The 16,958-nt window shown below is 44.4% G+C and overlaps 2 protein-coding genes across 2 annotated transcripts in view; both read right to left on the bottom strand.

Annotated features, from left to right (window-relative positions):
• Nucleotides 1-677: 677 nt before the first annotated feature.
• Nucleotides 678-1,877, bottom strand: adrb1 (adrenoceptor beta 1; the record flags this gene model as incomplete). The annotated part of the gene is made up of 1 exon (XM_083635413.1): nucleotides 678-1,877. The coding sequence occupies one exon, from the start codon at nucleotides 1,875-1,877 to the stop codon at nucleotides 678-680; it is 1,200 nt and encodes a 399-aa protein (XP_083491539.1).
• Nucleotides 1,878-12,074: 10,197 nt separating this feature from the next.
• The window catches only part of nhlrc2 (NHL repeat containing 2), a 29,685-nt gene continuing 24,801 nt past the window's right edge, over nucleotides 12,075-16,958 (bottom strand). Inside the window, exons 11-12 of the mRNA XM_083634521.1 lie at nucleotides 16,722-16,935; nucleotides 12,075-14,320 (exon numbers count right to left, since the gene is read on the bottom strand). Of these exons, the coding sequence (XP_083490647.1) occupies nucleotides 14,058-14,320; nucleotides 16,722-16,935 (477 nt within the window). The 3' untranslated portion in view covers nucleotides 12,075-14,057. The remainder of the gene's footprint in view (nucleotides 14,321-16,721; nucleotides 16,936-16,958) is intronic.

Below are 16,958 nucleotides of genomic sequence, written 5' to 3'. Positions count from 1 at the left end.
GAAAAGATATTTCGAGATAAACTTAACCATCCACAAGGACCCACACAGCTCAGAGGGAACATTGGTCCTGATGGTTGTTGTTGTTTTTAGATCAGTGGTTCTCAAAGTGGGGTCTGGGGGACCCTCAGGGGTCCTTGAGGGGGTTTGAACATGCAGGGGCCCCCAGCAAAAAGGGGAATCATTTATTTTCACAATAATTCCATCCATAATTAACACAATGACAGTGTATGACTGTTTTGGTCATGGGTTTCATACACTTTCTGCAATATAACATCTAAAAGCAAAAAAGAAAAGAAAAAAGCCATATCAGATGGGGGTCCTATCTTATAAAAAGGGGGTCTGTGGTCTAATTTGTGTCAGTTGGGGTCCTTGACGTAAAAAGTTTGAGAACCACTGTTTTAGATATGTCTATCTATATATATATATAAAATAGATATGGCTCCGGGCTCCCAAAGAAATGTCTGGAGAGTTGTGCGTAATGGCTGTAAATGTCTGGAGAGTTGTGCGTAATGGCTATACTCTGTTCTCTATTACAGTAGGTTATATTGATGAAAACACGATGTCAAATTTGGACTCACATACGGCAAGTGGCCATACCTTGCAATTCCCAACTGCCCATTCTCACGGAGTCAACGTCCTTCCCCGGATCTCCATACCCGGGCTGTAATCCATCTCGTCTACAGCTGTGATTCTGAATGAGACATTTTCGCGGTCCCGTCCTGGCTGCTGTCGCTGTTGTCCAGCGCGGCACAGTCCGCCCATATCCCCAGCCCCACGGTCCTGGGACAGGGCTCCAGAGGGGATGCGAACCCTCCGGAGCAGCGGGACAGGTCGCAGGAGCTGACGTGCAGCCTGCGGTCGGCTTGCCTCGGGCTGCAGCAGCACAGCAGCCTCTTGAACGCCTTCCTGAAGTCCGGGCTCCGGCAATAGATGATGGGATTAAACGCCGAGTTGACGTAGCCCAGCCAGTTGAGGAACACGAACAGGTCCTTGTCCACCAGCTCGGCGCAGAAGACCCGCACCACGTTGACGATGAAGAAGGGCAGCCAGCACAGGGTGAACGTGCCCATGATGATGCCCAGCGTCTTGAGCGCTTTCTGCTCCCGGAGTACCAGCATCTTGGACGGCCGCTTCTTGTTCGTTTTGCACCTTGAGCCTTTGGCCACTCCGTGAAACCTGCCCTCGCACTTGTCGATCTTCATCAGCTGCTTTTGCGCCTCTCGGTACACCCGCGCGTACACGAATATCATGACCAGCAGAGGAATGTAAAAAGATATGACAGACGACGAGATGGCATATGCCCTGTTGGTGACGAAGTCGCAGCACTCTGGGTCGTCGTAGCAGGCGGTGTCCACGCTGTCCCGGGACCAGTGCATCAGAATGGGGAGGAAGGAGACCAGGGCAGAGATGGCCCACACGACGCACACCACCGCCTTGGCACGGGCTTTGGTCAACAGGCTTTGGTAGCGGAACGGCGAAGTGATGGCCACGTAGCGGTCTATGGCGATTACGCACAGCGTCTCGATGCTGGCGGTGACGCACAGCACGTCCACGGAGATCCAGAACTCGCAGAAGAACGAGCCGTACAGCCACGAGCCGCGCACCTCCAGCGCGGCGCCAAAGGGCACCACCAGCAGCCCCATGATCAAGTCCGCGCTCGCCAGGGACACGATGAAGACGTTGGTGAGCGTCTGCAGCCGCTGGTTCCTGGCTATGGCCACGATGACCAGGATGTTCCCCAACACGATGGTCAGCACGATCAAAGCCATCACACAGCTCACCCCCGCCATCCACTGACCCGCCGCCCCGCTCCACCCTGTGTCATTCTGGAAGTTCACCACCGGCGAGGGCGAGGATGGGGCACCATCATCCCCCATGACGGGCTGACGGGTTCCTCTGTCGCGCTCCTCGCACGAGCCCCAGTGCTGCTCCTCCAGTCGCAGGCAGACTCCATCTGGAGCCTCTCTCTCTCTCTCTCTCTCTCTCTCTCTCTCTCTCTCTCTCTCTCTCTCTCTCTCTCTCTCTCTCTCTCTCTCTCTCTCTCTCATGCCCACACGAGCTGCTGCACCACAGGGCATCAGAGAAGCGGTGACATCACTGCACTCCACGACCAATCACGCCGCTCCTGAGTCCTGTCATTTGACAATAATTGTTCTTTCCCCAAACAATGAACTTGAGCAAACAACACAGACACACATAGGCTCTGCAAGCACTGGGGCACATGGTGAAAGTGGGCCGGAACCGTCCGGAACTCAGTTCCGTTAAGAAATTCTGTGCCTGAACGGCGTTCCTGGAAGACACGCAGCTGTTGTCAATCAAAATCCGATTGCGCTGCTGCTCGGCTGTCTGTCCATACTGCGTTATTTCGAAACCCACATAGGTTAAGCCAAAACCACGCCCTGTGCCCGCCTACGCAGCAGTCAAACGCCGGGATTGGCCAGGAGCAAGTCTTTTGTCCTCTTTTGACAGCTGGAATCTCCCTCACCACAACCACTGCACAGCACACAGCCCAGCGATTTCATGAACCAACTGTGAATTGCTCTTGAGAGCGGACATTGAAATGAATGATGGTCACATACCTTCCTTAGTGTATTAACGCTATTGAAAACGTAATACAAGCTTTTAACACATTTCCCACACCACAAACACTGCGCCCAGCCCAGCGATTTTACTAGGCCTAACCAAATTGCTCTTGCGCGGACATTGAAAATAAATTACTGTAATATATTAACGCTAATGAAAACGTAGCACAAGCTTTTAACACACAAATGATTTTTAAACATATTTATTTCAAAACATCATTGTAAAATTCAGGGCTTTAGCCAAAGCTTCAATAACAGAGCTCAGCTGACGGTTGAACTTGCAAATGAAAAATATAAAAAATATAAAATTAAAAATACAATAGGCTACAGCACATAGGCCTAGCTTCTTCTTTTTTTGGCACAGCTATTCATTCCCCCCAGTCCAGCAGTTTGTTCCAGGCCAGTGAAGTCCCAACAATCTACAAAAACATGCAATAATATAAAATCATAGATACAAAGTTGAATCATACACAATCAATAAAGCCCAAAGTAAATGGTTAGCCTTCCCAATGGCCAAGGGCAGCATCTGTTATTCTGGCCTCATAATAAGTACTGAGGCGGTGGTCAGAAAGTCAAATAACCGCAACAACACCAACAACTACAGCAAGGCTGCAATGAGGATATTATTATTGAAAGACAAAATCCTACATCGCACCAAAGCATACAATGTAGCCTACCGCGGTTATTCATAATAGTTCACACAGGAGAGAAACAATTTAATTGTTCAGTGTGTGGTAAATGTTTTGGTCAAAAAGGAGAGTTGAAATCACACATGATAGTCCACATAGGATAGTCTGTTGTTGTAATGTTTAAACAGGCCTAAATAATTCACTATAGCCTACATATAGTCAAGTGTTTCTAATTTCTACACCATAGGCTACAGGCATTCAAAAAATGGATGTGTGTGTTCAGGGATGCATGAAGCTGGGGGCGGGAGGAGGACAATATGAAACGATGAAGGTTGGGGTAGTAGGCTATAGTTCCTGTAAGAAATTCAAACCCCTTTCACCACATAGGGTCTATGTATAGGAGAGCACTGGGGCACATAGGCTCTATGTATAGGAGAGCACTGGGGCACATAGGCTCTATGTATAGGAGAGCACTGGGGCACACGGATCATCATAACAAGTCTTCATTTGGTGCACAAATCAACAGGAACACACGACAATTGCAAATTAACTGGGGACCCCTCTCACACACCCCCATGCTTAACCCTAACCCTGCCTTACCCTAACCTCTCCCACCCCCCACATCTAACCCTAACCTCTCCCACCCCCCACATCTAACCCTAACCTCTCCCACCCCCCACATCTAACCCTAACCTCTCCCACCCCCCACATCTAAACCTAACCTCTCCCACCCCCCCATGCCTAACCCTACTTCCCTAACCCTAACCCTAACCTCTCCCACCCCCCACACCTAACCCTAAACCTAACCTCTCCCACCCCTCTCAAAACTCCCACCCCTGTAAAAACTACCATTCCAAAAAACAATTTTAGAGCCGAAACTGTGAAATAGAAACGTTTTTGGCTGTGGACCAAATGTTACTATTGCACAATTTTCGAAGAGACCGTGTTGTGTTTCCTGGTTATGTTTAAGCAACTAAAAAAACTCGTTTAAGGTTAGGGTTATGTCTGGGTCAACACTCGGGGGTTATTTTAGGGTTAATTTTATTTGTACGCAGATTGAAGAGATCAGAGATGTGATATGCAACGTATCCATGGATTGCACATAGTGCTGACATTTTATTCTGGCATGGCGACCAGGCTGACTGCAGACAACCTGGTCTTTGCTGTCCAGGACCGCCCACTTAAAGAGTAAGACAACAACATATGTTGCCGCTGGCAGAGCAGGGGCGTAGCTATGGGTGGGGCTGGCTGGGACTAGGCCCACCCATATTTGTGCATACTGGGGTCCCTAAACAGTTTTGGAATTTCCTAAATTGGGTATGAGTGGAAAGTTGATACTCTTGTTATTAGAATATAGGAGAAATGATGTGATGATGCTGCCATGCTACTGTAGCATTACTGACTGTATGTCAGCATGCATGTTGAGCTGAGCTAAGTGCTGTTTGAATCCTCTACCCACAAGGCTTGGTCAGTGTCAAAAGTGTGGTTTTGCTGCTACGTGTCAAAAGGGCATAAGTGCAATTATTACACCCTTTTGACAGCAAACAAAACAAACTTTGAATGACTTTGCAGAACGCTATAAAACTATGACTATGACTATAAAATGACTATAAAATGATCTCCCTGACCCTTTGAACAAATGGAATGACCTGTCCTGTTACCTAAAGAGCAGGTGGAACATGTGTCCCAGGTCACATGTCTTATTGATGTGTCCTGGCTAGGACACATTCAAAGAACTGTAAACCCCCTGCTAAACTCTTACTATCAGACCTCGTATTGACCAGTTCACACTCCTAACCTTATAGAATAACATTTTAATCTAGGCCTAAGTATTTAATGGGAATATTAACATATTTATATTCATCTAATATTGACCTCCTAGAATATGAATTAGAACATAGGATAGTATAAATTATGTTATCATGCTGCAATGCTAGCATTACTTATGTCAGCATGCATTTTGAGCTGACCTAAGTGCTGTTAGGATCCTCCAGGCTACCCACAAGGCTTGGTCAGTGTCAAAAGTGGGGTTTTGCTACTGTAGGTGTCAAAATGGCGTACATGATGCACTTACACCCTTTTGACAACTGTCTTTGCAGTGAGCTATACCATCATTTGTACATCGGTATACAATTATTTCTTTATTTTACTCCTGCTTATATACATATTCATAGCGGACATTCTACATCACACTTATATTGTATATAATGCAAATAGCAGTTAACTTGCTTTATATACCTTTGATCACAGTCCTTGTTTGTTCGTTTTAGCTTGTATGCATAGTTACATTTTCTTTTCCTTTGAAAGTACATTAAGAGCAACGTATACCAGAGTCAAATTCCCTGTATGTCTGCAGTTGATTCTGATAATGTCACGCCACTGGGGCAGAGGAACATCAGGCCAGCTGTGGCTCTGGGGCAGAGGAACCTCAGGCCAGCTGTGGCTCTGGGGCAGAGGAACCTCAGGCCAGCTGTGGCTCTGGGCCAGAGGAACATCAGGCCAGCTGTGGCTCTGGGGCAGAGGAACATGAGCAGAGGAACCTCAGGCCAGCTGTGGCTCTGGGGCAGAGGAACATCAGACCAGCTGTGGCTCTGGGGCAGAGGAACATCAGGCCAGCTGTGGCTCTGGGCCAGAGGAACATCAGGCCAGCTGTGGCTCTGGGGCAGAGGAACATCAGACCAGCTGTGGCTCTGGGGCAGAGGAACCTCAGGCCAGCTGTGGCTCTGGGGCAGAGGAACATCAGACCAGCTGTGGCTCTGGGGCAGAGGAACATCAGGCCAGCTGTGGCTCTGGGCCAGAGGAACATCAGGCCAGCTGTGGCTCTGGGCCAGAGGAACATCAGGCCAGCTGTGGCTCTGGGGCAGAGGAACATCAGGCCAGCTGTGGCTCTGGGGCAGAGTAACATCAGGCCAGCTGTGGCTCTGGGGCAGAGTAACATCAGGCCAGCTGTGGCTCTGGGGCAGAGGAACATCAGGCCAGCTGTGGCTCGGGGCTGTCGAACAGGAGCAGGCCGAACAGCCTACTTCAGACAGAAACAAGGTCACACCTTTTCTTTGGGGAATAACACTTTAGGAGTAGGTTCGCTCATCTGAACTCTTACATTTAGTTTTATTCTCCTTCAACATTCATATTTTTCACAGAGGATTAGAAATTCCTGTCATGATTGGCATACAGTAGCTCCCTATAGTCACTACAGTACATACATGTACATTCCCAGTGGTCAGAAGCTGCAGCCCAGACCTCACTCGGGTCTATATGAACTCACCTGAGACACCTGGGAAGGTGGAGGGAGCAGGGAGGCCCTTTCTTTAGTGAAGGGCTCCTTCTGCTTTTTCATACAGCTGTACACTTTACACTTTACACTTTACACTTTACACTTTACACCTGGGAGAGAGAGAGGAGTGTTCAGAGACAGTTGGTTTTCCTCTTTAGCAATCTGGTGCATGGATTTAAATAGATTCACAAGCTATTGCTTCAATGGCTATTCAATGGCTATTGCTGCCCCTGTTGAAAATAGAATACAGTGTTAAGATGGATTTGCAATAGACAGCCGTGCTCTGAGAAAACATTGGTCAATACGGAAGAGGGTTAGGGGGGGGGGGGGGGCACATATGAAAAAATGATTTCATCTCAGAAGTTTAGTCAGAATTAAAGAATTGTGAGTAAAAGAATTCAGTTTAACATCAGAATTTTAAGATGAGTCAGAATTGAGATTCAATTTAGAATTCTGAGTGCAGTAACAAGTCAGGATTCTGACATTAATCTCAGAATTCGAATAGATTTTTCACATGTTTGGCCCTAATCCGCTTCCACGGGAAGCGATCCATCAGAACCTGTCTCAATTTCTCAACTCTTCATGCTGAAAAGGATATATCCGCTGTGCTGGTGTATGTTAGAGGCTATATTTATGGCAGTTGCACATTTTAGAACCAAAAACACCATCCATATTTTTCAGTGATGATTACTCTCACTGTGCAAAAAGAAAAATGTGGATGAAGTGCTCTTCACTGTGGAACAGCTCCCTCCCTTCCCCACACACCCACCCACACACACACACACACACACACACACACACACACACACACACACACACACACACACACACACACACACACACACACACACACACACACACACACACACACACACACACACACACACACACACACACACACACACACACCTCTCTACATGCAGGCTTTGTGTGCAGCAAACAGTGGAGGTGGTGGTGCAGGTTCAACTCGACTTCAAACAACTTGACCTTCGCACGTCAACACCCGCATCAAGTTAGAGGTCAAGTTCGTTATTTGAAGTGAAGTGCTTTCCTGTTTATGCTGGGAGGAATGTACACACACACACACACACACACACACACACACACACACACACACTGGAGATATTGGTAGAGTAAATATTTCTGGAATAAATATGAAAATGCTGTGATTTTATCCTGTACTTAATCAACTTTAATCCTCCATGTGGCATTATCACCATCTGGCCGAACAACCTGCCAACATTATGTCGGTGTTGTTCTGCTATACCTCTCACCTCTTCCACACCTTCAATAGCCGCCTAATAATCAAATCAATCACCTCCTTTTCTTTAATGGGAATTCCAGTCCACCAACATATTTTTTTTAAACGTTTTATTTAGCCTACGCATCTCAATGTAAATGCTCAACAACAGCTAACTCCATTTGGAAGAATGAACCAATTTCTGCCTCCCACATGAGCCTCATAAGACATGAGATGGCTTGTTAAAAGGCCTGTTTTGTGCTGCTGGAAGGTTGTGACTGCGTGCTGATCGATGGCGGCTTGTAACTGATCGTCCAGATAGCTACAGTATCCTCAGATAGCTACAGTATCCTCAGATAGCTACAGTATCCTCGTGGCCTCCTGAAGGACTTCATTGAGTTGGACCTGTTTACACTGCTGGTAACATCCTGGACCCCTAAAGCCTTTGTTGTTTTCTGTTTGTGAGTGAATGTGTGAACTGTGTGTGTGTGTGTGTGTGTGTGTGTGTGTGTGTGTGTGTGTGTGTGTGTGTGTGTGTGTGTTAATCACTGGTCAGGCCCGTAGCCATGGTTTGAGAAATACTGAGGTCATTTTAGCGCAGCGTGGGGGGCCCAGGGGGGCCTGTGGCCCCCCGGATAGAAAATTTTGTCCATTTTAAAGTAAAATGCTTCAATCTGGTGCACTTTGAGAGCAAAATGAAGAGGCTAGATCTATAAGGAACTACAGACATCATGTTAGATTAATATCCTCTTTACTGTGCTTTTGCTTTAAAATTATATAAAAAATAAATGTCTCCGCATATAATATCATTTATATTCTGCATACAGGTCACATGGCAGAATACTGCTCAATTAAATACAATGGCCCATCTACACAAACATCACTTTACAGGGGAGTTACTTACCCATTCACTTCAATAGAACTGTCCCCAAAGTCTAGCCCCAATCTAGCCTCAATGCAAAATCTGAATGTTGTGAGTTATCTCTCTTCCTTCTATAGCACACAGAGAGGAAGCAAATTGTTGCATTTCCGATCAACTGTCGCATTAAAACATCAATGACAGATGAATAGATCTGGGGACCGGGGCTATTTAAAAAAAAAAAAAAAAAAAAAAAAAAATGTGTGTGTGGAAAATACCGAGGTCATGACCTCGGTGTCCTCAATGGTAGCTACAGGCCTGTCACTGGTCCATCATTACAGTGTGACCCATATTAACTGCAATAACCTTTTACTGTCTGAGACTGTACGGTGTTTGTGTGTGTGTGTGTGTGTGTGTGTGTGTGTGTGTGTGTGTGTGTGTGTGTGTGTGTGTGTGTGTGTGTGTGTGTGTGTGTGTGTGTGTGTGGCCTAGACTTGTGACTGGCAGTGAACGGAGCAGTCAGACACACACACACACACACACACACACACACACACACACACACACACACACACAGCAGGGGATGAGAGGGGCGGAGGGAGGGAACCCGCTGTTTTGATGGGATGGATAAATAACGGAGGACAGGAGGGAAAGAGCCAACAACAGCGCTTCTCTTGCTTCTCCCTCTCTTGTCTGTCCTTTTTAATATGAGCCAATTTCTGAATGATCTCATTCAAAGTCAAAGTGTTTTATTTAACCTGTCAAATGCACAGTATAAAACAAGGTCATTCTGAACAATGACACTCGAAGGACAAGGCAAGTAACAACTAGTAGGCATGAGAGAAAAGACAAAATAGCAACAATAGGCTATAGCAAAAGAAAATATCACAAAGGACAACAAGTTCCTCACTCACCAGGCATCACAATGCCATCGTTTTTTCACATTAATTTGTCAATATATTTAGATGTGATAATAAAGGCTTGGAGGGCCTGCTTTAGGTACCTTGAAAGTGATTGAATTACTCTTAAAAGCTGTAGCCTACAAAACCTGCTTACAACAGTAGGCTATTGCAGGTGTAAGACTTGTTACAGTAATCAGAGATATCCTCAGTCTAATCCATACTTTTCAATAGCCTAATTGTCCTTTTATTCAGAAGATTTCATCTGAAATCTAAAATGTTTTGCAGTAATGATGTAAACTCTTGCAGGTCTGTCTATTCAAAAGAATAGCTATGTAAAATTGCTGTTTATTGTTTTTCTTAAAATGTTGAACTTTATCCATAGCGCCAGAAAATGCAAAAAACTGATCAAAACCAGGTCTGTGTGTTTGCTTGTATTAATGGGTAGCCTAAATGCCAAAACCAAAGCCATTAGTTAGCCTCGTATAAAGCTTAATAACAACTGATTCACTTGGACTTGTCTATTCATAGTATTCCCATGATGATTATTAGTTAGTTATTTTTGTTTGTGTTGTATTTTGTAGTTGGAGCATATTTTTGTTGTAAACTGAAGTTGTTTGTTCAAGCTGTTTGTAACTGTTCCAATGTCTTTATGTTGTCTTTTTATATTATGTGTTGGACCCCAGGAAGAGTAGTCCTACACCTTGGTGTGGACTAATGGGGATCCATAATAAACATAAACATAAACATGTCACATGCATTTCCCACCAATATGGCACTTTACACTACACACAGCTCATTGGCTGTGTTTGTAATTAGATTGTAATCACCTGTTAATTGATTACAATCAGACCAAGATGTCTGTGTGGTGATGTCACAGAATACTATCAATAAACCACTGGTCTACTTGTTGCTGTGAGTTTTGTATTGTTGTGCTAACATTCTGGTATGATAAACATGGACCTGGAACCATTCTGCCTATGTTTGAATCTGGTTTTCTATTTTGACACTTCTGAGCACTCAGTGCAGACTCAGAGTAGTTAACTGTTTCTTTAATGATTAATACATGTCAGTTCGTGAATATATTAGTTAATCATTAGATAGTTGCTGATTAGTCGGTCAATTCCTGAATAGAGTGGTTAATGATTAGTAAATATGAAAATAATAATATTAATAATTGAAAACAAAATATTAAAAAATAAATATATACACTCTCTCCCTGTCCTCTCTCTCTCCTGCCTTGTCCTCCATGCAGCTCGGCGTGAGCTGCCAACATGATTTCGGTAAAAGGGTAAATTAACAATGTTTTAACTAATTTTTCTCCATCAAAACTTCTTAGCAAAACTAACACAGTTAGATTGTTCTTATACCACAACTTTTTTCATCTCATCTTAATCTGATATTTGAGGCAATAATTATCTTTATCCTCAGAAAGCCCTGTGAGAAAATCCCATCAATCTGCATCAACCCCAAGAGTAATATCTCTGGGTTGCTTGTTACTGATTAAATTCCGTCAAGGCATTCCTGAGATATCGCGTTAACAAGCTTGAAAATGGTGTTTGAGAGGTCACAGTGACCTTGACCTTTGACCACCAAAATCTAATCAGTTCATCCTTGAGTCCAAGTCGATGTTTGAGGCAAATTTGCTGAAATTCCGTCAAGGCGTTCCTCAGATATCGCATTAACAAACATCGTACGGACGTACGGACAACCCGGATCCATAATGCCTCCGGCCTGGCTATCGCCGGCGGAGGCATACAAATAGCTATACACACACACACACATATATACACACACACACATACTAGAGGGAAATACATCTATATAATAGAAATATGGCAGCAATCACTGTTGGCTTGTCCGTCTGTGTGGGTGTCACCTGCTGGCTGCTGTGGGTAGTGCTACGACTAATTGGCCGTTTTTGGCCATTAATCGGGATTGACTTAAGTCAAAAATCTGGCACCGTCACCGTCTGCCGTTAGCCGTGCCAAATACCAATGCTGTCAGGCCGACGGTGTCTGAGGAAAATGCAACAGAGAGACGTTATGGATACAGGTTTGCCCTTTGATGTGTAAGAGAGATGTGGTCAAGTTTATTCTGTGTGGAGTCCTGCTGTGAAACATGCTCATGGTGACTGGCTGCAAAATCTGACCAATGAGTGTGTTTTTGTCACAAATGAGGGATATGATTTTTGATTTTATGTCAAGATCATTTGTTTAAAAACATGATGGGTCACCAATGAACAAAATGAAGGTTTTTACCAAATTCTATGAGAAATCCATGAACATTATGAATGAGTGAACGTCATAGGGAGCAACCCCATTAGTGCAGTGTTTGATAGCGTGTCACTGTTTTTCCAATATTTCGTTTTATGAATGTGTTAATTATACTTATTGCCGCCATCCTAAACGGCAGGGAGTTGTAGGAATTGTGTGACTGAAGCTCTAGATCAGAAATGGAAATTTGCAGACAAGATGAAGGAAACCAAAACAAAGCAAAAGAGATTCACTAGCCTACTACCAGACTACACATACACATACAGAGTACACATACAGGAGGGTAGATAAATAGCCTTTATTCACTTGCTCTGTTGCACCTTAAAGTGCAGCATTCAGAAGCAGATTCATTAACGAGGTTCCCCTGGAGCCAAAAAGATGTGCTTTAAGAGGTGTCGTTACAATGGAGACATCAAAGTGAAGAAATCCAATGAGGAAACTAAAAAGATGAGGAACTTAATGCCCACCAGCAACCATGCAAGCTCATTACTGTTCATTAATAAAATGCCAGAGGGATAACAGTGCTGAGAAAAGACCCCAGTTCATTTGACATAAATAACTTGGGGGAATAAAACATTTCCGCCATCACAGAAGCATATTGTTATTGCTTTACATACAGTTAATATATCATTAAGTACCCCTATCCAAGGCACTTGGGGCAATTGATAAAAAAAAAAAACATCATCATAATAATATTATGTTATGGGGCATGATGAGAGCAATTGTTATGGTTATAACAATATCAGGCCTATTTCTGAGGACAGCTCGTAAATTTGCCAGGAAAAAAAATAGAAAATTGACTATAACTTTCATTATATACACAATACACACATTAGAGCATCTATTTTATATTATGTTCCCTTTGTTGATAGAGATGAAGCAAACATCAGACTTTGTTCTCCTGATAAAAGTATCCAGCAGCGCAGCGTAAACAGCAGACAGTCAGTGTGTCAGTTCACAAGCGGTTGGTCGCTCCTCCGAGCACAAGCAGGCACTTTAATCATTATTCTGAAAAAGTCAAATGTTTTATATCCAGAGTCAAAAGGGCTCCTTATGCTGCTCAATAAGACATGATCATAATAACAATAGAAAACAAGCAGCACTCTGAGCTCTGAACGTAACCTTTTAAAACTTTGTAAATAACTTACGACACTGAAATGTGGCGACGTACAGTACATGTCGACAAATAAATTATTTATGAAAGCTTGTATACCGGCCTGAAGGCATTTCACAGTGCTGACTGACTGCACTGCAACCTCATGCAATTATTCAATCCACAAGTACAAAGTGAAGATGTAATGGAATACTCTGGTTTTAGGAGAATACTCTGGTGTTAGACATCCTACAAATGTAGGAGTTATATGACAAAAGAGTTTCTGCATAGATAAAGTTTCATAATATGGCTTTAGCGACCCGGATTAATTTCTGCCCTTATTTCCTCATTGTCAATAAATACTTCCTCATGTGCTTTTGGGACATTCGAAAAAGTGTCCAACATCGTATTTTTGAGAAACTGGCAGCAGCCCCGTTAGCATTCATTATTAGCAATGCTAGTGCAAAGCAAATGCAGATCAAAACACGTCTTCTCGAAACCAGACACAAGTCCTTTCCAATGTCTCTGTCTTACTCGTACCGTTACAGCCAATAGGAGGTTCACAATATCTTCAACACATCCACAGTGTTGTTTGCATTTTCAGCGCTCCATGTAAAGCGGTGGCAGGGAGTGTGTGATGGATGACATGGTATCGCTGACTCAGTGGAACAGTTGTTTTGGCTTCATTTGCTAAACCACAACTGCACGTCACTACAGCGGACACTTTTCCTCTGATGGCTGTCGACATTGCTAACAGCAGACACTTTTCCTCTGATGCCTGTCGACATTGCTAATGGCTATTTGTCAAATTCAGATGCAGTTTTCTTTGCTGTAGAACTTCTGTTGTACGACTGTCGATGTTGCTTTTTGTGCCTAACAGCAGAACTTTGACACATCCTTTTTTTTTTAGCAGAGAGGAGTTTCGAGTATGTCGCAGTGAATTGCGGAGAAATCGGTTTTGTTTGAATTGCGTTTTTGTCAAAAGTGAAAGCTCTATTTCCAGACCTATGAGCAAAAAAAGGGGTAGTTAGGTGAGATCGGAAACCCAAAACAGAACTGGGACGTCTCAACACACCATAGATATTGTAGATTCTCTGTTCTTGAAGCTGTGAAGACGTAGGGGGAGTGAAAAGGAGGAGGGGTTTTAGAGGGCATGGGCCAGTGCCACCATGACCTCTCCCTCTCCTGGACTGGAGGAGGGGGTTTTAGAGGGCATGGGCCAGTGCCACCATGACCTCTCCCTCTCCTGGACTGGCAGCTATGTGAAGAGGCTGGGAGAAGGAGGCAGCTTTCATCAGGCAGGCTCTGCCCGCCTCCAGACAGAAGTACACCCACACACTCAGGGTGAGGGTCGGGACGGCGTCTGTTGCCTTGGTAACAGCTGGGAGTTTGGTTGAGATGCAGAGGGGCTTCGACAGGTCCACGATGTTACCCGTAAGCACCTGGCTGTCGAGCAACCACTCGTTACCTAGGAAAAACAGGAAAGATAATTTTATACCTCTACGATTATGAAATGTCTTCTTTTACAATGGGACAAAATCAACACTCTCACACAATCTGACTAATAAAGGACCAAAATAAATAAACTCTAGTCTTGTCTCACAACCTTTAAAACACACCAATCAGCAGAAACAAAACCAGGATTCCCCCCCCCCCATTATTTGTATTTTCTTTCCGGATTTCTCCCCAATTCTACCAAGTCGGCCAATTCCGCCCGCTGTCCCGGTCGTTGCTCCACCCGATCTGGGGAGAGTTGTAGACTAGCACCATGCTTCCAATACATGTGCAGTTGCCAGCTGCTTCTTTTCATCTGACAGCGAGGAGTATCAGTGGCAGGACGTAGCGCGTGGAAGGATCATGCTATTTCCCCCAGTTCCCCTCACCCCTGAACAGGCGCCCTGACCAACCAGAGGACTAGTGCAGTGACTAGTGCAGTGAAGAAATGACTGTAGAACAGTCATTTCTTACACATGAGATTACTGTTAGCCTTTTAGTCATAAAGATTATTGAAAGATAGCCTATTCCATATTCCAGACTGAAATGTTATAACAGAAGTTGAGTATTGGCCAGCATGACATGAGCATTTGGACACTTATTCAGCGGGTATCTTGCATGTTGCGTTCAGGTGCACTGTAAAAAAATAAAAAATAAAAATAAAATTGCAATTCCGGCCCGCGGGCCGTATTTTCCCCATGTGTTGGACTAGGGTGAGGGCAAAGTAAGATGGAACAAGGAGGGTATTCCCGGAAACAAACGCACACATGAAAGAGACACAAATACTGCAAGACAAATGAAAGTTTAAGAAAACACAAAAAGAACTTTTGCTGTGAGAAAGTTCCATCAACTCCATGATGTCACTGGTGATTTATGAAGCTGCTGCCGTAACATGACTGTAAGTCCCAAGGAGGCCATTTCTAAAAAACCACTAAAAACCCATTTAGACCCGGCGCTCACTGCTAACTTGATCTATGAAAATCCCTGCCTCTGCTGCGCTGATCTGATCAGCATAAGTCTAGACTGCCTATAATGGGACAGCTGAGGATCACATAACAAACCCATGGCAGCTAATTATGTGAACCAAGGCATCTGCTCTTATCAAAATGTTCTAAAAATAAACTGCTGATAGCGCTCTCAGTGCATGCTGCATTGCTCCGAATGATGGAAAGACTCGCAACCTGATGAACTGACCATCAACTGTCACTAAAACGCCATGTTAAGCTACACTTCAGTTACTTCAAATAACACATTGATTGTATAGAACAGGGGTTCCCAAACTTTTCCGTCCAAGTACCACTACGTACCAAACCAAATTTCCCAGGGACCTCTTCCACTGAGTATACCACCAGGACCACCAGGCGGGGCCCCGCAGACGTCCGCGGACCACAGTTTGGGAACCAATGGTATAGAACATCACATAATACTAGATCAAACATAACAACCGGTGCTTTTCAAAGATGAACATGCAAAATCCAGATACCAAACAGATCTAAGTGTCCCTCTAAGCCTCAGTTGAGCACGACAGATCCCAGGCGTGGGCTGGCTGCTCCACTGCATGGTGACATGACATGAAGGTGAAGCATCATTCACTTCCATTAGTTCGTGACAGAGTCGTGGATCGGAGGCTAAAATAAAGGCTGGTAGCAAGGAGGTGAGAGGCAGAACATTTTAAAACAAGGCACACATCCAGGCTAGAATCCTAAATGTAGAAAGTAACTTTTGAGTATCTGACGCTGATAAGTTAACCTGACAGGAATGAATAATTTCAGCAAAACATGCTATTAAATAATAGAAAAAAATACTAGAATTTGCTTGCTGATTGAAAGCAGCATGGTTAGATGTCCCAATAGCTAGCTAGCTGATGGGGCTATTGCAATCCAGATTGGTTAGCTGTCCCATTAGCCTATTATTGAGATTGGTGGTGAGGTCAGAGATGATTGGATCAGAACAACTCTTCTGCTCCAAACTCTCCACTCCTGAGCAGAACACTGAGCAGACCGGGGCAGACTTGCTGCCTCTCTCAACTCCTCAGCTTCTCCACACATCACCTCAAGTCAGTGAAGACAAACATTTTAACCAGCCGATATTTGTCAAACACAATAACGGATGAAAAAACAATGTCTTCTTATTTGCTTTCCCTAAAACCTAAAATAGAAACCAACGCAAGAGCGAAAACATGAGAAAAATCATCAAACATGAATTGGATGTAGTGGTAGCGAGTTTCAGGATCATATACAGGTTATGCAGCCAAATTAATGAGAAAGTATTTTTTCTGCAATTATTTTGTCAATATATATACACACACCCATGATGACACGTCAACTGCAAATCACAAACGCGTCAACTGCAACAATGAAGGCGGTTTTGCTCACCCTCAGCTGACAGAGTCCAGAGGCTGGGGGCCTCTTCGGTGAGCTCGGTCCCCTCTGGGAGTGACAGGGTGAGTGACACGGTGAGAGTCTGGCCTGCCGACACTGCCAGCGGTGGCATTTCCTTCCTGGGAGCCCATTTAGGCAGCTTGGGGACTTTAGCGGGAGTGGAGGACTTTGTTGGTACGGCGTCGACGCAGTCGATGGAGATGGCAAACTGGAGAGAAAGATTCAGATGTT

Source organism: Poromitra crassiceps, assembly GCF_964638095.1.
Source record: "Poromitra crassiceps genome assembly, chromosome: 4".
Taxonomy (NCBI): Eukaryota; Metazoa; Chordata; class Actinopteri; order Beryciformes; family Melamphaidae; genus Poromitra; species Poromitra crassiceps.
The sequence above is the reverse complement of the archived record's forward strand: the minus strand, read 5'-3'. Positions and strand labels throughout refer to the sequence as shown.